Below are 21,236 nucleotides of genomic sequence, written 5' to 3'. Positions count from 1 at the left end.
TGTTATATGAAATGTGACCCCTAGAGCAGGTTAAAATGAAGGCCCCAAAATGACATAATACATGAATCCTGTGAATGTGACTCTATTTGGAAAAATGGTTTTTGTAGATCTAATGAAGTTAAGGATCCATCTTGAATTACTGATGTGGGTCTTAAATCCAATGACAAGTATCCTTGCAGAAACAGAAGAGGAGAAGAAAAGTGGAAAAGAGAAGAAGGTCATGTGAAGACAGAGGCTGAGATTGGAGTGATGCAACCACAAGTCAAAGAATGTCTGGGGCACCAGAAACTGGAAGAGGCAAGGAAGGATTTTCCTCTAGAGCCTTTGGAGGCAATGCTTCCCTGCAGACCCCTTGATTTTAGAGTCCTAGCCTCCAGAATTGTAAGAGAAAAAATGTGTTATTAAGCTACTCAGTTTGTGGTAATTTGTGTTGCCAGCCCTAGGACACTTATATGACCTCTTTGGACTCTGTTACTAAGCTTGTTTCCAGTTGGTTTAGGTTGGGTTTGGCCAGTGGGAGCCATTGGCAAGAGATGTGAGGATGGGAGAAAAGGGACATTGAGATACATTTTTCCTGCTGCCCACTGCTCTCTCCGCTCATCTCCCTTTCTCCTCAGCACATGTCTGGTTATACCTATGACCTTCCAAGACTATCTCTTCTGCTGACTGGTCCCTCCTTCAAGACTTCAGCTCCCACTGGGCTCTGTTTGCCTTATTTTCTCTTTTTCCTAGGGGATGATAATGTCTTCTAAATGTTGCTGGTCTCTGAGTGCCTCACCACTCCTGGTTTGTTTGTTTGTTTGCTAACCCTGTCTTTACCTCTGTAGGTATCCCTTCATTAAAGTCTCTTCATTTGAACTCTGGTGGGAGAATTCTCTGTGCTTCCAGAACCTATCCTCCCACAATTACTTTAAAGTTCATGTTTAGTGCTAGACCTTCGAGAATCTCATCTTGTATATTCTGAAAACCTTTAATTACTGGTTTCCTGGAAAGTAAGCAAGAATTCATTCCATTTCATGAAAAAAATAAGAAATAGTCTTTTTTTTTTTTTTTTTTGAGATGGAGTTTCTCTCTTGTTTCCCAGGCTGGAGTGCAATGGCGTGATCTTGGCTCACCACAACCTCCGCCTCCTGGGTTCAAGCAATTCTTCTGCCTCAGCCTCCCAAGTAGCTGGGACTACAGGTGTGTGCCACCATGCCAGATAATTTTTGTATATTCAGTAGAGATGGGGTTTCACCATGTTGACCAGGATGGCCTCGATCTCTTGACCTCATGACCCACCCACCTCGGCCTCCCAAAGTGCTGGGATTATAGGCATGAGCCACCACGCCTGGCCACTAAAAAAATTCTTACGGTCTCAAAATGAATACTGGAAACATTTCCTAATATCCTAAAAGCTGTAGCTGGCAGAATGTGTGGCTCTAATATCCTGAGCATTGCTCTGGAAAAGACAGAGAAGCTGCAATGGGAAGGAATTAATGTTTCTTGAACACAAATTCTGAGGTGTAAAAAGGTAAGACTCAAAACTCCTGCAAAGGTTAAGCAAACTCACCATCATCATTTCTGAATTTACTTGGGTTGGAACTGTTGAGAGCAGATCAAGGATGTTAATAACAGCTCCCAGACTCCCAGGAGAAGAGCTGATTTCATGTTCCACTTTGTCTATGCTAATAGAAAGATTCTTCAGGTATGTAGGGAGCTTCTCATCCTGAGAGGGGCTCTTGACCAAAGCCTAGTAAAACAAAAGCCAAAACAAAAAATTTTACAGATCAGTTCAGCTACAGATTTTGCCAGCTGATCCATTTCTGGCAAAATCTCTCACATCTGTAGTTTCCTTTTTGCTCCATTTCCGTAAGTATTTCCCATAAGATGATGCATGTATCCCTTAAGCACTCCATGCGTGCTCTTTAGAATAGAATATGACATAAGACTGCACACAGAAGGGGAACAAACATATGTCAACCTGGTATTTAACTGGAACAAAAAAAGGGAAGCTAGATGTGATTGCCTGAGAAGTAGCTTAAAGTTCAGTACAACGGTCACTTGGATAGTCAGCATGGAAGCACAGCTGCCACTCTGGTTTTCCTCATATCACTTACCCTTCCAGTCATTAAAGTGACTGTTCCTTCCAATTTTCCAGGGACAGGTCTGCTTTCTACCTTTTTTTTAAATATAATGATTAAGAGTGCTCTCTGATATTCTCAAAATATGTCCCCACTTGGATGATAGATTATATGGTCACTCTACCCATAATGATTACACTTCTACTTTCTAATGCTCTAACTCTTACTTATATGCATAGAATAGCTCATATTCTATCTTCTAGGAAAAGAATTTGATGAATGTTCCAACCCAGGAAAGTTCCATCCTCTGAATGCATAAGTATTGGTTTTATATGGCATACTTTTCATTTGTGGCATCTCCAGTAATGTCATCTTGTGTTCTAATTTCAATATTGCTCTAATTAAATTATAAGCTCCTTAACAACATGGACCATGTGCTAATTTCTTTAGATCCTTCTCATATCCCATAATTCCTAAGATAGTATGAGTCATATAACTCAGCATATGGTAAGTATCCAGTAAGTATATGCTGAATGGATAAATCAAATTAAGCATGATAGACCAACATGATCCTTTTCCATTGAAAATGTATATAGGTATCTAGAATTGGAACTTGGTCCCACACCAAGTTCAGATTACAATTTCTATCTTTCTTCATTAGGATAATTTATACCTTCATGCCTCATCCATCAAGGTCCAGCTCAGATGCTTTTTTTTTTTTTTTTCCAAGACGATCTTCTTAATTGATCTTAGCCAAATTAATGTGTGTGTAACTACCCAGTTAGATTATATTCTTTATCAAATCAGAGACCAAGATCTGATTTGGCCCATTTACCTTGACAGCACCTATAACAATGCTTTACACATAATAGATATTTTAATAAATTTGGTGGAAGGGGAGAGATAGAAGTTAATTAGACAAAACACAAATAAGTATTGCCCTAATTTTTTTTTTCAATTCTTCTCCCAGTGGTGAGAGGATTTGGACCTGGCTGTCTGAAGACGTCATCATTGGCCATAACCTCACTAGTTGCATCATCAGAATTTTTTTACGTCACTCATGGAATTTTAGGAGTGTAGCTTACAACAAATCAAGTGTGGAGGTACCACTTATTTATATTGACGTAAGGAAAGGAACTTTGCCCCTGTTACATAGCAGTAACCTCTACTGTAGGTAAGAGAGGTGGGTGATCGCTTCTTCAGAAGTACAAGTTACTTCCAACTAGTGAGGAAAATCTCACACCTGTAAAAGCATCAAGCCCAGCTATTTTTTTTTAAAGAAATTGATGAACCTTATTTTTTGTATTGCTCCTTTTTCTGAAAGGGTTGCAGCTATTTTCTTGATATTAAAATTACTCAAAGGAGAGCAATAAGACAGAGGATAATACCGCTGCCCCTGGAGGTATTGAACACATGGTACTGAGAAGTCAAGGTTAAGGTACCCTGCTGGTCTGAGAGAAGAACACATATTTAGTTTTCTTGATATCTGAGTGTAGGCATTTCATGCAGCTCTGTGGTTGCATCTCCTTTGGAAATACACAAATAAAAGTAGTTTTGGAGCAACACAAAGTAACCCCAAACCCATTTTCCTAAGTGCTGAGAAATATGATAAGTCAGACAGATCTCCCCACCAAGAGCTGAGTGGAAGCTTTAAGGATCACCTTAGCCAGCTGGAGCAGATTATTTATTGGGGCAGAGATGCAATCGTTTCTCTTCTCCTCCCACTGGGAGCCTACACATTTGTAAGTGATGATCCCGCCAACAGGACTGCCAGGGCTGCTGGGAACGTTCGAGAACCGGCATAGCTTCTGGATGACTTTCCCGGGCTCTCCAACACCTATTATGGGATCTTGGCACGTGATGTTTTCCTCTGTGTTGGAAACATTGAAATAAAAGGGATAATTGCAAGGAAGAGACAAGATAGTAGAAACACGGTCAGGCCTAGGTAGAATTGTGATGTTTGAATTCCTGTTTTTCTTTACTTTCAGTGACCTTTTCAGAGCTACCCAATGTCTTAATTTTGCCTCTGATTTTCCAAAGACCCTCACTGTTTTCCACATGAACCTGACTTCTGTAATCTGAACTTGCTTTTCCTAACAGAGTTTTATACCTTAATCTGGAGATTCTCAACTGTGTCATATTAGAATCAGCTGGGGACTTTTTGAAACCACCAGTGTCTGGGGTAAGTGTATGGGAATCTTCAGGGCTGGGATTTAGGCATCAGCAGGATTTTAAGCCTCCCTGGTGATTCCAATGTGCTGTGAAGGTTGCAAATCACTGCCATAATCCAAAGACGTAATGGCTAGTAGGAATTCTGGTTACCCATGACCTGAATATTCTAATCAATACATTTAAGCATTTGTTCCTTCTGGTTTCCCTTAAAGGTGATTCTATGTCACCTCTTCTCATAACAAGACAAGGTTGGGAAAATGACACTTGCTGTGGAATCTCTCATGTCCAGTGGACCCTGACTCTGATAAGACCCCTCCATCACCAACATTTTTTTTTTTTTTTTTATGAGACAGAGTCTTACTCTGTCACCAGTCTGGAGTGCAGTGGTGCAATCTCAGCTCACTGCAACCTCCGCCTCCTGGGTTCAAGTAATTCTTCCGCCTCAGCCTCCTGAGTAGCTGGGACCACAGGTGCGCGCCACCATGCCCGGCTAATTTTTTTGTATTTTTAATAGAGATGGGGTTTCACCACGTTGGCCAGGTTACTCTTGATCTCTTGACCTCGTGATCTGCCCACCTCGGCCTCCTAAAGTGCTGGGATTACAGGCATGAGCCACCACGCCCGGCCACCAACACTTTTTTTTTAACATTTGTTAAGATCTCAACCACTGCATACAAATCTTAAATAAGTAATGTTCTACTGGGAAAAAGAAGTGAAACCATATTTGGTATAAAGAAAGAGGAGAAGAAAAAAGATATGTGAATAAAATGTGTTGGCTAAGATGAGTGAGGGGAACAAGAAAAGGTGACCTTTGCTGCACCCCGGAGAGGTTGTGCTTGTGCGTGGCAAGGTCAGAAGACAGTGACTCTAAATTGTTTCCTGTTTTGGTGCCCAGGAGCTAGTTGCCAACATGTGAGGATGACGACAAGTTATTCAATAAACTCAAAAGTGGTGATAAGCCATGGATCCTTTGTTTATCACAAGTCCTGTTGCTGGGAAGATTTAGGAGGATGAGGTGTTGCTTATGATAGAAGCCCAGGGTCATCATTTATCTCTTGCCTTAACATAAAATCCTCCCTTAAGATGACCTTCTATTAGGATGATCTATCCCTCTCTGCTGCTGAGGGCAGCTCCTCAGCATGGGCTAGCATAGCAATGATTCCATAAATCATGACCTTTCACCTCAAAGATACTATGCAATGGAAAATTGACTCAGTGATGGCAACAGATGGGAAAGGCAGTGGCCTACTCTTGAGATCAGTTGTTTTTGTGTAGCCCTGTCTCAGAAAAACAGTGCAGTGTGGACACCCTTCCTTTGCTGAAACCTCAAAGGATCTCAACCATGCCCAGATACTGTCGACTCCTATCTGCCTGGTGAACTCCTTAGCCCCCAGACTCAGCTGAGGTCTCATTTCACCTGCAAGGCTTTCCTGATCACATTTTCCCCACCTGCTTTCAGCAGAACTAAGCCACCCACAACATTTCTATTGAGCTTTTGCTGCATCACATGTAATAACTTTTTTTGTCACATATATTTCTCCCCTAGACTTGAGACCAGGGGACATGGCTTATTTCTTTTCTTTTAAATACCCCATGGTAAGCCCAGGGCCTACCACAGTGAGGGTATTTAACACATGTTTATTGAATGGGGATGAATGAGGGAGTGAATGAATAAATAAGTCCCTGCTCCTGACTATAATATCTTAAAGTAATTTAAAACGCTCTTACCAGGTACCAGATTCAGCTTCATAGATGGGCTCCAGACTGAATTATTAACAGCATTGGTAAAGTGACAAAACACATCAACAGTTTTTGAACACCAGGAAACTGAGTTTGCATTGAAATTGTGTTTGTAGCACACTTGTTTTTCTTTAACTTCTTTTGCTAAAGATAGAATTATTGAAAGAATTAAGTCACAACATAAGTCTCTAATGCACAAATTGTGTTAAGATGACCTAATATGAAAAAACCTGTCCTAGCTTTCCCCAAGAATGTGCCACATTCATTTTTAATAGGTTTTTGCTTCTGGCTCTTAGAAGTATGTAAGCCCACATTTGCATGTATGATAGCCAAAACTTCTCCTCTACCATTCATGACTCTAAGTCACACATTTTTGACATTCAGGATGCCTTTTCAGCAACCCATAAATCCCTCTCCCTATCTAAACTTCCTCACGCTCTGAGCATTTATCCTATTCTGCCATTACCATATTGGTTTATAGACACCTCTTTATAAGTTTGTCTTCTCTATTAGACCATAAGGTCCTAGAGAGAAAGTACCTTGTCATTTATTTTTCCATCTCCTGATGCTCAGCTCAATATTTGGCACATAGAAAGCACTGAATGCATGTTAGACACAGAATATTGAAATGTTGCATATGTCAAAATCAAGGTTGATTATATCCCTCTACCATGCAGCCTTCTTTAAAGACTACAGTGTTTACCGAGTCCCCACTTTTCTGAACTTCCACTGTTTTTTCAGTCTGTATTCTTCCTTTTGGATATTTTATATCATATGCATTGCCTTTTGTGGCATGGACCCTTCTAGATATTAAAATATGTGCCCCACTTCTTTTCTACATTTCTTTACATCCTTCTCATATCCCATAATTCCTAACATAGTACAAGTCATATAATTCAGCACATAGTAAGTATCCAGTAAGTATACGCTGGTATTCAGTAAGTATATTGTCTCCCTTTCATTGCCTACTATGGTATCTTGCATTGAGTAAATCCTCCAGAATAGTTATTGAAAGAACAAATGAGCTTGTAAATCCCTCATGAAGGTGTCTGTGTTTTGAGATTTTGGATTGTGAGCTCATGTTGGTTGACCTTAATTTCTGGGAATCCCTAAGGATCTGGATGACGGTACTATCTACCAGAGAGACTGATTTTTTTTTCTTTGTTTGCTAGTTGACATAGCGTGCTACCAATGGACAACTTTAAACTTGGGTTGGAGCTCCTGAACCACACAGGAAATATAAATTCAAAGACCAAACCTGGGTGATGGCAGGACAATTATAATTCTTGGGGGAAACCTTTTGTCCACCCAGAGATGAGGCCAAGGCCTCAACTGTGGCCAATGAAGTTTGTTTTCCTAGCTTAGCATTTTACTGAACATGTCACTTTTTGAAGGTCTTAACATCGTGTCAATGGAATGGGAGTGCCCCAGGTACCGTTTGGGGAGCACAGTTTTTACTTTTATGCCCAATGGAGCCTTAAAACCCAAGGTTCTGGGTTTCCGCTATTGGCAAATGCCCACAGAGAAACTCCAGCATTAAAGCATCATTTCTATTTTATTTTTCCTCTACGTTTTTGGCACTTGGTTATTTCTCTTACCTTCTTACATGCTCAATTATGCATTTAAAAGGATTTTTGTGGCGCTTTTCTGGCATGTAACTTTATAGCATGGAAGAAAGGACTGTCAGAATATCTAGTCTGCCATATTCCTTAGAAGGTATGTCAATACTTTCTTCAACTTCTCCCAATTAAAAAAAAAAAAAGGGACTCACTCCACCATTGCAAACTCCCAAGATTTTGCCACAAACCAACGAACCATAAGCCACATAGCAAAATAGAAGGTAACATAGACTCATGGGATTCTATTCTCTTCATTCTATGTCTGATACAGTCCTATGTCTCTTGATCCCTATTTTAAGAGTAAATTTTTAGACTCCACATATGTGAAATAATATGCCCTAACAACTCAGCAGTGAGCATCTTACCAGCAGGAAGGGACAAGGAACCTATTTGGAAAGTAACTTTGTAGTCTCCGTCCTCCTCAATGCAGCATTTGATGTGGTGGGAACCACTACATGACACAGTAGCTTCCAAAGGATCAACGATGATGCTCAGCTCTAGAGGCAGCGGGTGAACAATGACGTCTTTGGTTGCAACACTGTATGAATTCTTATATCTAAATATGCAGTGATAGGTTCCTGAGTAGAAGACAGCAAAAATGAGATGGGATGAAATAATTGCCCTTCAAAGGCATTTTCTGGGAAGGTTAAGGAGAGGTTTGATTTTTCCTCTCAAGCTTTAGTAAAGGAATACCACACCTTCCTGGACACTAGAGGAAAAAATGCTTGATTGACTCCTCTCCTGGGTTCTCCATGTATTAGAAGGACTAACTTATGACCACGTAAATATGCACTTACTTTCAAATAAAATTAAGTGGCTTATTCAAGGCCAAACAGCCTGTTAGTGGCAAAATTGAATTTTAAACCAGGATTTCAATTTCTACTCCAAGGCTTTTCTACCAACCAAAGGAATAAATGGGAAATTTGGCGTGCACAGGGGTGGGGAAGTTTTTTGAAGATAATTGTTAACCTGATGGAACACTATGGTGTTATGATGCCCCGTCTCCTATCTCTAAGTGAGCAGGCCCCTGCTCATCATGGCCGCAGAGGACAAGTCATTATTTGGGCAGCTGCCATGGAGACATACAGCAAGATTACAACGGCACCTACAGTTAAGTAAGACCCTTCAATTTTCTTTACATTGCTTCCCTTTGCCCCAGCTCTGGAAAAGTCAGAAGCAGCAGCTAACCAGAAGGTGAATGAGTAGAACGAGGGGAGAAAGGAAACTCCTTTTAATTCCTGTTGGGGGGAAGAGGGAATTTAAATTGAATATAAAACAACAGTGTAGTAAATTTAGATGATAATATGCTTTTTCAGCAACTGATTATGGGACTGTTTAACAGATTAATGTGACTGGAAAAGCTAAAATTCTTTCTAGGTTATTGACCTGTAGTAGGAAAGAGTAACTGGACAGAGCAGGATTGAGGTCAGCCTGGAAGAAAAAAACTTCCATTTCCTAAACATATACTGCCAAGTACAGCCCAAATAATAACTAGATATTTCTACAATGTTTCCCAGGTCCTAGTTAAAAATATAAAGACGAAATGGGACTCATGGAATCTAGACTTATTAACCTCATAGTTAATGAAAGGCTTCAGAATGGAGTGGCTAAGAGGTGGCCGCTGGAGCCAGTCAATCTAAGTGTGAATCCTGGCTCTGCCATTTGCTGGATGTATAACCTTGGGTAGTTTACTTTACTGAGTCTGTTTCCTCATCTGTAAAATGGGGCTAATAATAACAGTATCCCCTAGGCTTATTGTTTTACATCAATTAATACATTTAAATACTTTGCATAGTGCCTATCACATAGTTAAGGGCTCAATAAATACGAGCTATTATTGTAGCAGTTCTGTCTACCAAGTTCTCTTTGCTTTCAGAGATTTGCATTTCCTCACAACACAAACAATGGATAGAGGTAAACAGGAAACTAAAAGGGGTTTCATTTTTTGGAACCAGGCTTATAAAATCTTTACCTAGCTGTTCTAAAGCACGGTTGGGTTAAACACTCCCAAGTGTCTAGTGAAAGTACTTTTCAAAACAATCCTCATAACTTAATGGCAAGAGCATAAGGTATGAAATTAGAGACACAAGTTCCATTCCTGGCTCTACAACTTAAGGTTTTTTTGTTTTTTTTGAGACAGAGTTTTGTTTTGTCGCTAGGCGCCAGGCTGCAACCTGCGCCTTGCGAGTTCAAGCGATTCTCGCTGCCTCAGCCTCCCGAGTAGCTGGTACTACAGGCGCTCGCCACCACGCCCAACTAAGTTTTGAATTTTTAGTAGAGACGGGGTTTCACCATGTTGACCAAAATGGTCTCGATCTCTTGACCTCGTGATCTGCCCGCCTCGGCCTCCCCAAGTGCTGGGATTACAGGCGTGAGACACCGTGCCCGGCCACAACTTAAGTTGTTTAAGCATAGTTACTTCATCTGTAAATATGGAAATAATGGCCTCTTCCCTCAAAGGACTGTTGCATTAAGTGTGAGGACGTATTGAATTTAAAGTGGCTGGCATAGGCATGTCTCAGAGCAGACCCTACACGGATGTTAACTATTATTGCATGTTTTCAAGGACCCAGGGAGTACAGTATGGTGTCCGGCCCTTCACTCACCATTCCACTCCCTTGTCGAGGTCTTGACTGTCAGTACTGATTCTGCTCCGTTGGGATATCTCCTCGTGGTATAAAACCTTTGGTGTATTTTAATTCCAGCAGAAGTGTTCCAATAAACCTCATCATAGTTACTCACATCACTGATGCATTTTATAGAAAAGTTTTGTCCCTCAGAAACAGAAATTGGGTCCGGGGTTATTGTTAGATTGGCTGAAAAAAGGCAAACAAAACAGACAAAAGAAAACCGACAACAAGTCCAATGTGTAGTATGTCTGGGGACATTGACACATGAGTGAAACTTCAGAGAGGGGCAGGAAAAAAATAGAAAAAGAAACCCGAAGTATCCTAACTCTATCCGCGTCAAGGTAGGATTGGTACCTTGCTGCTCCCAGGCTTTACTCGTTTCTAGGCTGTTCCTGGTGGTGCTCTGCACTGTACTCATTTCCATCTCATGCCTTAGGACCTCGGGCACTTCACTTTTCTGGCTGGAATTATCTCCTGATGATCAGCAGGGTAAAAGGTTGCAAACTTAGGAGTGTCAACTTATCCCAAGCTCCCCTCCAACCTCCTCTGTAATACCTCAAGGGAGAACAAATGGCCGGGTTCCTCTAATAATCTCATTCTCTACTCTGTTAAAATACTTTTTAATAATGCCACATTGTGTATTATTTTCTCTCTTTTCATATCTCTCCTCCATAAAAATGTGAGCCCTCAGGGGTAGAAATGTGACCTCTGTGTCTTTGCATCCCCAGCACTCAGCACTGTGTCTAGTACACAGTCAGTGCTTAATAAGTGAAAGAGTGAATTCTGGAACTACATTTTAAGTACAAGAGTCATAGCATGTATTGCCCAAATATAGGGTGATTCAAAAGTAATGGCAAAAAACACAATTACTTTTGCACTAACCTAATAATTATACCTGTACTGTCTCAGGTAAACTGGGATGTATCGGCACGTTAATTATAATTATAACTCTACAACTACAGTAATACAAGTATTTATATGTAATTAATTACACTATATATTTATTCCTCTAATAAGCTTCTCACAGGTTCAGAAAACTTATTAATCAAAAATATTAATAGGATTATTACAAATTTAAAAGCTTATATGAGCCTCCCACTATTTTCATCTAACCTTCTACTTCTCTTTGAGTATATTTTTACATGGTTGATAGTTCAAAACACCATTACTTCAGTCTTCTATAAGTGAATAGCTTCATTTTGTGAGCCCACTGATGCTGGCCTACTTTCCCAGTCAGTTTGAAATCTTATTCTTTTTTTTTTTTTTTTTTTTTTTTTTTTTGCCTTTCTTGAGACAGGATTGCTTTCTGTCACCCTGGCTGGCACAATCATGGCTCACTGCAGCCTCAACCTTCTGGGCTTAATTGATCCTCCTGCTTCAGCCTCCCAAGAACCTGGGACTTCAGGGACACACCACCATGCCCGACTAACTTTATTTTTATTTTTATTGGTGGAGACAGGGCTTTGCCATGTTGCTCTGGCTGGTCTCAAACTCCTAGGCTCAAGCCATCTGCCTACCTCGGCCTCCCAAAGTACTGGGATTACAGGCGTGAGCTACCATGCCTGGCCTAAAAATCTTATTCTTAATCATAATCCAATGATATCAGAGCTTTTCATAGTTACCATTTAGAAGCTGGGATTCAAATGTTCAGAAACAGCCCAAAGCCACTTTAGCAAGGTGTAATATGTCCCTGTGTTACCCTCCCCAGCTGTAGGCATCTTGAGATGGCTCTCTGGGGCTTAGCTATTTCTGTGAGTAAAAAGAAAAAGGCTCATGGAACTATGAATTTGGTCCTCTTAATTCTCTGATGAGATTCCAAACTACCTGACCAGTGATTTTTCAGCAAAGGCTAAACATGTCCCTAAGACAGGTCCCAGTTTTGCAGATAGGGGTAAAGTTATGTTAAGTAATTGGAGAAAGATTAGGTTTATCTGAAAGCACAATTTCCCTAGAAGAGCTCATGGGTACTTTGAGCAATTTGCAGTTTTCTATAGTGAGAACAATTTTGATTATGTGAACACAACACAACTCTTGGTGTTAAAACTGGGAATGCAAAATTGTTTACCCTGTAGATACATGATTATTATATAGCTATGTATTATATATTATAGATATATATTAGATAGATTATGCCCACATAAACATAATCTTGATCTTTGTAAAATTGCTAAGTCACAGTAGCAGAAAACGTGAACAACAGTTAACAAGTATTGCTTATCTCAGTCCTTTCTCTAAACTTGTTCAGAAAGGGCCTAATAATTAATCTAAATTGCTTATTTTTGTAAGACAGGTGAAAAAACAAGTTTGAATGTCCTCCTTTTACACATGGGGTGAAATTATAATGCTTTATGATATAAGGAGAAATGATGCTTTTAAGAAGCCTAACTAAACAATTAACTGAGAGACTAAAACATCACTCATTCCGATCACAAAATAACCACAAAGAATCAGAGTACTAAGGCTTTCTGCAGCACTGTCTCTGGAATAGGTGAAATGGGAGAGGAGAGGTGAGGGAGAGTGTTGAGGGGTAGGTGGGGAGTGAGCCAGGCTGTTGGAATTTAAGAATGGGAGAATGAGGTAATGGGGGAAAAGGGGAAAATTAGGGACATTATCCTCATTACACATTATTCAATGATAATAGGGCTAACCTGAGTATGAAACCCTACTTCCCACTCCACCGCCTGCCTTACTCACAGAATGCCCTGGGTTCCTTCCTGGCAGCCACTGTGCCCTACCACAACCATTCCCAATTTTAAAAAGACTCCCTCTGAATTTAAATAGCAGGGAGGGAAATCCATTTCTATCTCCCATTGTGCAATTTGCCCTAACCACACATTATTTTGCTCATAGTTCACTGGCAGCACTAATTTAACGTGCAACCTATTTATGGCTAAAAATTCTAGGGAGAGTCCTTACCCATAGAGGTGAATGTCACTTTTGTGTCTGCACTGCCTCTGGCTCCATAGCCACTGATGAACTCACAGGTGTAGATGACTGTTGTTCCAGATGACCCGCTTGGGCATTGGGTTCTATCAACCCTGAAGACGTATTTGCTGCAGATAGAATCCTTGTGTATCTTAGCGGATCCTGTAATGAGAAGCATATGGTTGCCATCCTAGCTGTCTCTTTTATTTAGTAGTAAAGTGGCCAAATCATTTTTTAATAAAAGGAGTTACTATTTAAACAGATTTCTTCTCTGAATGGAGAGGAGGGGTGTGTGGTGATTAGATCTGAGACTCTGTACCCAGGTTGCCTGGCTTTGGATCCCAAACTCCACCACTTACTTGTTGAGACAGTCACTTAACCACTCAGTGCTTCAGTTCTCCCAATGTAAATTGGGGATTAGTGATAGCAGTTACTTCCCAAGACCACTATAAGGTTAAATGAGATAATATACATAAACTCTTAGAAAAGTACCCGACTAGGGCCTGCCCCAACAAAGACCATTAGTGATGGTTATTGGAATGCAGGTCTTGTTCAGAGAACAATAACTACTTCTGTTAGGCTGAGATTCAGAGAACGAGTGGAGAAAAGGCTCCAAAGAGATGGCAAACTCAGAAACCACAAGCAGGACCTCCAAATTGGCATCATTAACATCGTGTTTCCTACAACACCCCTGGGGCTGTGCAAACAGGGGCTCTTCACGGGAGATACTGAATGCAGGTAATAAGCTGGTACCTTGCTTTCTGGAGAAGAGCAGGTATGCAATTATAATTTTGTTTTTCAAAGTCAGATGACATCCCAGACCTTCCTCTATAAAATGGTGGTGATGGTACCTACTTTGCAAGACTTTGGGTGGGGAGTGGAGAAAAACCAAGGTGATAAATGTAAACATTGAAAACAGAGTTGAGGCCAGGTGAGATGGCTCTTGCCTGTAATCCCAGCACTTTGGGAGGCCAAGGTGGGCGGAGGTCAGGGGTTCAAGACCAGCCTGGCAAACATGGCTGAAACCGTCTCTACCAAAAATACAAAAGTTAGCTGGGCGGGTCACCTGAGGTCAGGAGTTTGAGACCAGCCTGATCAACATGAGGAAACCCATCTCTACTAAAAATACAAAATTAGCTGAGCATGATGGCACATGTCTGTAATCCTAGCTACTTAGAAGGCTGAGGTAGGAGAATCGCTTGAACCCAGGAGGTTGCCATGAGCCAAGATCGCACTACTGCACTCCAACCTGGGTGACAAAAGTGAGACTCCGTCTCAAAAAAACCAAAAACGAGTTGAATATATTGAATCTGCCACAATAACTATTTTGTGATCATGGTGATCCCCTTAAAGAATACTTCTTCACTTTTTTCCCATGTGGGAGGAAATCGTCATTGAATTTTAGTCTCTTAAAGTTAGAAATTCTGCCATTGTTGATTATTTTCTTTCTGTCTTATCCTTTCCCAAAGTGCTTTGAATATGCAACCATTTCTGAGAGGAGTTCATTTATTCAGTTCCAAGTGCTTTGGGTAAATTATTTTGCTTTTTTGCATTCTACAGACCTGGAAAAATGGTTGTTAGCTGAGCTTGTGGAATTTGGAAAAGAGAGGAAGCAGCAAGGGCAGGAGAAAGAAGGGCAGGATACCAGGGCAGAGGCTAAATTCATCAGAGAAGCCACGGAGCAGGTCCCCAGGTGGCCAGCCCTGAGGCAGGAAATCCATTGTTCCGCAGTCATTTGTCCCGCTCTAAGCAGCTGTGCCACAGATTTCCCGGTTCCTTTGCCAGAAGGCAAGTTTTTCACCTTTAGGGTTTGAAATCTTCTAAGCCAGTACCACAGGAATTGTGTAAGTCTTCCTTTCATCTGGCAGTTTCTTCAGGATATCTACACCTCGTCTTCCTTAGAAATCAGGAAAGTCACTCCATGTATCATGTGTCAATATTTTCAACAGTTACCACATACCTTCTTCTGAGTACTTTGAAGTCTAATACAAATGCTTGCAGATGAAACATGCTTTGCAAAATTTGCCTCTATATTGATGGGGTTTCTTTTGTTTGTTTTGTTTGAGACAGAGTCTCACTCTGTCACCCAAGCTGGAGTGCAGTGGCGCAATCTCTGCTCACCGCAACCTTGGCCTCTCGGGTTCAAGTGATTCTTCTGCTTCAACTTCCTGAGTAACTGGGACTACAGGTGCACATCACCACACCTTGCTAATTTTTTGTATTTTCAGTAGAGATGGGGTTTCACTGTGTTTGCCAGGCTGGTCTCAAACTCCCACCCGCAGGTGATCCACCTGACTTGGCCTCCCAAAGTGCTGGGATTACAAGCATGAGCCACCGCTCTTTTTCTGATAATTAAAAAAAAAAAAATTTAATATAGTTCCATAGCTAAGGCTTTGTAAAAGGAAGGTTCACCACACTAACGTATTTCATGTGTAAAGCCACATTTTACTTTAAAGACTTTTTCTTTACAGATCAGCACATTATACTGTTGTTTCTCAAGAGAAGAGTTGGATCTTGCTCTGTGCAGTTTCTAGGTAGAACTGTCCTAACTTTGCCTGACTAGCTCATTCCGGTATTGGCCCACCAGGCATGTGTCATATAGTTTGGCCAAGACAAATAGTGATTTTGTGAAACAAGACCTTTGATGAGTCCTCTCTCCCTCCTTCCTTCCTTTCTTTCTTCTGTTTTTCTTTCTTCTTTCTTTCTTTTCATATTTTGACAACCTTGGATAAGCCATATAATCTAACCCTCAATTTCCTTATTTGCAAATCAGAAGTAAAATGCTTCTAATTTGTGGTCAAGCAATTAAAAAGTAGTAACACATTTTTAAAGGGTTATAAACTGTTAAAACAGAGACAATGTTTTAATTTATTACTATTATTATTATTCATCGATATAAACTGGAGGATAGGGAACTTTAGGTAAGATTTCTGATTGAAAACAAAAGCTAACAGGATCAGACTTGATATGAAATGACTGGGAGACAAACAGATCTACAGAGAGAGAGGGGGATCAATCTGGAAACACAGAGAAAGAAAATATTGAGGTATGCATAGATACAAAGACAGAGAAGTGAGAAGGACCAGATACTAGGAGAAGAGACACAGAAATGAGAAGCTCCAAGTTAGACCTCAACAACAAGTGACCTCATCCTTAGCTCTTTGCTGAAGATGGAAAGGAAGGTGAGCACAAGTTTGCTTGTCTTTTTTTTTAATCCAAAATGCCATGGACCTAAGTCATCAGGATCCTTTTCTCTTGGGTCTTCTGCTGCTAGGATCTCATCTACAACCAAAGCATGACACTTGTGTGCATATATTTTTGGAGTCTTGCTCTAGAGTGGCTAAGCTGGAGCTGGCATTAAACCTAATGCCTTTTCACAGTTCAAAGTCCAGAAAATAGCAGCCATCTGACATTTCCCCTTCCACACACCATATCTTCCATTTTCACTTGGCCAAGAGGCGAAAACCTATTTGCAAAAGGGCTTATTTAACATTCTCACCTGAAATATTTATGTTTCCTTCCTGCCTCCACTCTGTTTTTATCCAATCAATGTTACTGTCACTGCAGCAAGACACAGATACAGGATTGTCATCGCATATCACCTTCATTTCTTCATTTGCCAAAATTCGGATAGGTATAACATCTATTTTCTTCTTGGACTCATATTCAAAAATGTCTAATATCAGTTTGCAAACATATTCACCTGCATATAATACACAAAATCATGTATTATTACAACATATGTGTATTTTCATAGAGGAATGGTACCCTCATGTCATGGATCATGACAGTACTTCATGAAGCATCATGTTCAAAAGCATCTGAGACTTGATCTAAAAATGCCTAAAAAACCATTCAAGAAGTGCAGGTATTTCTGGTGCCACAAAGTAGAGTACAGAAATGTTCTGAGGAAATGGTAGAAATCTCAGGGACTTTGCTAATAAGGAAAAAAATATAACAATAGAAGAAGTAGGAAAGAAAAATCGAAAAGACTTGGAGAATTGGAAGATGGATAATATTGCCACAGTATTTAACCATGTGGTAAAATCAAAATCAACAACTATGTGATAGGACCCATATGTCTACAGCTCACCTCCTCATGCAGAGAAAAGGAAATGGCCCCATCTAATAGGGGTTATTGCATTCCAGAATGTGTAAGTTTCACCACTAGTCTTAGTGAAGAATTAAGCCTTATGCTTCTGTAGTTGCTTGGAGTGGGCAAGAGGACAAGGGAAAGCAGAAGGGAGGGATAGTAGCAGAGAACCAGAAAATTTGGTGAGGGCAGGGAGAATGATGAATATGTTCACTTTCTTAATTGTGGTAATGACTTCACAGGCGTACATGTGTCAAGACTTTTTAAATATGTACAGTTTATTATGTATCAATTCTGTCCTCAACAAAGCTATTTAAAATTTTTTTAAAAATCAATTGAAAATTAAAAATAAAGTAATATTATATACCAAAACAAATAATGAAACTATATTATGTACTATAATAGAGCAAATAATGAAAACAATTAATTTTTAAATTAACGATTAATACCATGGTGATATGATTTGGCTCTATGTCTCCACCCAAATCTTGTGTCAAACTGTAATCTCCACATGTCCATGGAGGACCCTGGTGGTAGGTGATTGGCTCATGGGAGCAGTTCCCCCATGCTGTTCTTATGATAATGAGTGAGTTCTCATGAGATCTGATGGTTTAAAATCAGATGTTTGACAATTCACTATTTCTCACTGACTTTCTCTCCCTCTCCTGCTGCCGTGTAAGACGTGCCTTGCTTCCCCTTCTCCTTCTGCCATGATTGTAAGTTTCCTGAGGCCTTCTTAGCCATGCAGAACTGTGAGTCAATTAAACCTTTTTTCTCAGTAAATTACCCAGCCTCAGGTAGTTCTTGATGGCAGTATGAAAACGAACTAATACATATGTGATTAATTTTCAGTTTTGAAAGGTTGAACCAGGAGACTTCTCTTTAAAGAGAAAAACAATATTTACATATCTACATAAACACTATAACATATTTGCTTCTTTACAAGCTCTTCATTTCATTCCTCACACCAGTTATTGAATGGAGACCTACCTGCATCACCCAGAGTGATGTTGTGGATGGTGAGCTTGGATACTGAGGTCATGTTGAATATGGCAGTGTAAATTGAGAATCTGCTGCTGTTCTGAATTTCCAACTCCTGTTCTTTATAGCGCCAAGACACATTGGAGGACAAAATGTCGTTTTCACACACCAGACTGACTGTGTCCCCTTCAAAGATGATTTCTGGTGTGACAGATAACTTAATTTCATCTGGAAACCCAAGGAAAAGATCCCAGAGTAAATAAATGTCATTGATCCTACCCACCAGGCACAACCACCACAAGGCTCTCGGAGGTCTTGGCAGTATCTGTGGTGCTGAACAGGCTGAGGCAATATGTCTCCTAACTCCATCCCCATGCAGCTGGTGTCTGAGCCCTGAGGAGGTGCAGCCTGCTGTATATCAGGGACAGGATTTCCAGATTGAGGTCTTTGCCCTATGGCTCCTTAATGGCAGTAATGGAGATTTTAAAGCTATTTTCAATACTTCAAAAAGTGTGGTAGAAAATTGCACATTTGCTTAGGAAAAAAACACACAAACTAACTTAAATATCAAGTTTCTCTGCTACTGACTGGAATAATATCAACTACTTCTTATCAATAAATGATATCTCATGCTTATTAAAAGCTCTGACCTAAGTCTTGAATGATTTGGAAATGTAAAAACAAATTAATTAACTATAATAAAGTCTGCTTGAAAAATAAGAATTTCCTAATACTATTGGACCTCTTGAAGATTCAGAGCTTTACAGAAAATAAGTTTGGATCTGAGTCCTGGTTCTGTCCCACCTGTAAGTGTATGACCCTAGGGAACTTGCTTAGCCTGGCTGAGCCTTAGTACCCTTGTCTGGAAAATAGGAGCAGTGAAAGAGAGCTACATTGGGAGGTGACTTGGAGAAACTGTAACTATTATTTTTGTTTTGGCAGTAAAAATCCATGAAATCACTCCCTGGACATTTCACAGATAAAAGTGAAAACACAGCCAGGCATGGTGGCTCATGCTTGTAATCCCAACACTTTGGGAGACTAAGGTGGGAGGATTGCTTGGGGCCAGGAGTATGAGACCAGCCTGGGCAACATTGCGAGATCCCATCTGTACAAAAAATAAAAATAATAAATAATAAATATTAGCCGAGTATGGGGGTGTGCACCTGTGGTCCCAGCTACTCCAGAGGCTGATGCAGGAGGATCGCTTGAGTAAGGAAGGTAGAGGCTGCAGAGAGCCATGATTGCACTACTGCACTCCAGCCTGGATGACAGAGGGCTACACTGAGGCTTACTGCTCTAAAACAGTGGTCCTGTATTTCCTATTGGTGCATTTTGTGGATATTTAAATCTCTACTATGATATTAGCTTTACTTTTTTAGATGTTTTGGATCTGTTAATTTAGAAAATGCACAAACCTAGATGGCTCTGTGACCCCCTTGTAAAATCCCTGTGCCCCTCTTCCACACACCCCAGATATAGTGGCATTAGTCAGATTAGGAGGCACTGACATAAGAGGAGATGGTACAGAACCCCCTGTGCCAGGTACTGGAGTGTCTAGCTTCACAGAGGACATTGTAACATAAGCTAGATTTCCTGGTTTAAGCATAACCATAAATACCATGACCATATCTAAACAATTTCACTTACTGCTATTAAATGCTTGAAAGGAGTTGTCATCCATTCTGTAGGTCTGATTGAGGCTCTGTACAACTCGCTCATTGGCTTTGTGAATTAAGTCAAGTGATGGTGCTGTAGTCTGGAGTTCATATGTCACAATCACACTTCCAGACCTGGACAGAGACCACTCAGTTCAGTAAAACAATAGCTGACCTGGAAGAGTCTAGATATTTATGGTTTACTTGCTTAGGAAAACAAAATAGCAAGAACTGCCTGTTGTAGCATGCAAATCTATGGTCCTGACCGGCCAGTAGGATCATCTGGTAGAAAGACATTATTACATGGCATTATTTTATTTTTATATTTCTGAACTATCTGGACTACAAACTTTTATCCTTTATCTTTGCTTGCAAAAATATTTGCATGTGTGTAGAATGAACACAAGTCTTTTTCTCTCTTCCTTTTAAATAGGTACATCTGTAAGGGGTGAACCACTCTTTTCACCTCTACCAAACTGGTCCTGCTGAGCATTCCACATGAATAATGCCTATCTAGGGGGTTTTCCTCCTTCACTACCATATGGATCCCAGCCATAAAGTAGAAATGACAAAATTACACTAGTCTTACTTGAACCCTGTCACAGTCACGCCCTTGAAGCCTGGTAAAATTCCATAACCCTTCCGGAACTGAAAAATAAAGCAAGGTGAGTGTCATACATCAAAGTCTAGAGAGAGGTAGGTCAAAAGATTTGAAGTAAAGTAAAAAGCACATATTCTTAATCACACTGGGTAAAATTATCTTCTATTTTGTTAATTTTGTGGGCATTAGATTTCCGAAGAAGTAATTCCTAACTATCTATGTCAGCCTGGCTCCTCCAAGAAGTAGACCCCTACTAGCAAACTAGATGAAACGTGCAAAAAATTTACTCAGGGAAATGCCTAGGAAAGAATGTGGAGGGAGCAGGGAAGACAGAGAGAGCCACCAGACCCCCAAATGAAAGAGAGAGGAAAGGGAGGTTGGATAAAAGCATCCTAGCCTGAGCCTGGAAAGATTCACTAAAGTCTTCCAAGGAGTCCCAGTGTCTCCCAGACACAGATGTGCTGTGCCCCTTCATTGGTAGGGAGCAGCAATGATGGTCATGGATTTCAGAGGCAGCAGCTGCAGCCTTTGCTCCATGACATGACCTGTAGTTGGAGGTCTGTGGGAGGCATCCTCATGGCTGCCATACTGCAGCATTGACTGGTGTGCCAGATACCTGGGTGGTTGCTATGTAACTCTTTCTTTCAAAGCATGTAATTTAGTATAGTGTGTATGTGAGGAGGATTATCCTGCTGTGCAGAAATATTATATGCCAGAAATGTAAATCAAATATCCCAGAGCTCTTCCGAAGCAG

General features: G+C 40.5%; 1 protein-coding gene across 5 annotated transcripts in view; it reads right to left on the bottom strand.

Annotated features, from left to right (window-relative positions):
- The window catches only part of ADGRF5 (adhesion G protein-coupled receptor F5), a 97,289-nt gene that overhangs the window by 7,322 nt on the left and 68,731 nt on the right, over positions 1-21,236 (bottom strand). For 4 of the 5 annotated variants that reach the window (XM_012448808.3, XM_064360991.1, XM_012448809.3 and 1 more), the window contains 11 exons: positions 20,471-20,529; positions 19,874-20,016; positions 18,233-18,451; positions 16,649-16,852; positions 13,141-13,311; positions 10,579-10,698; positions 10,201-10,410; positions 7,960-8,172; positions 5,964-6,119; positions 3,725-3,933; positions 1,553-1,732 (listed from right to left, as the gene is read on the bottom strand). In XM_012448808.3, the coding sequence (XP_012304231.2) occupies positions 1,553-1,732; positions 3,725-3,933; positions 5,964-6,119; positions 7,960-8,172; positions 10,201-10,410; positions 10,579-10,698; positions 13,141-13,311; positions 16,649-16,852; positions 18,233-18,451; positions 19,874-20,016; positions 20,471-20,529 (1,884 nt within the window). The remainder of the gene's footprint in view (positions 1-1,552; positions 1,733-3,724; positions 3,934-5,963; positions 6,120-7,959; positions 8,173-10,200; positions 10,411-10,578; positions 10,699-13,140; positions 13,312-16,648; positions 16,853-18,232; positions 18,452-19,873; positions 20,017-20,470; positions 20,530-21,236) is intronic. The other variant, XM_012448812.3, reaches the window with a different exon arrangement.

This window comes from Aotus nancymaae, unplaced genomic scaffold (genome assembly GCF_030222135.1).
Source record: "Aotus nancymaae isolate 86718 unplaced genomic scaffold, 86718_ANA_hifiasm-v0.15.2.pri h1tg000040l, whole genome shotgun sequence".
Classification (NCBI taxonomy): Eukaryota; Metazoa; Chordata; class Mammalia; order Primates; family Aotidae; genus Aotus; species Aotus nancymaae.
Note: the sequence above shows the minus strand (reverse complement) of the source record. Positions and strands in the feature narration are given on the sequence as shown.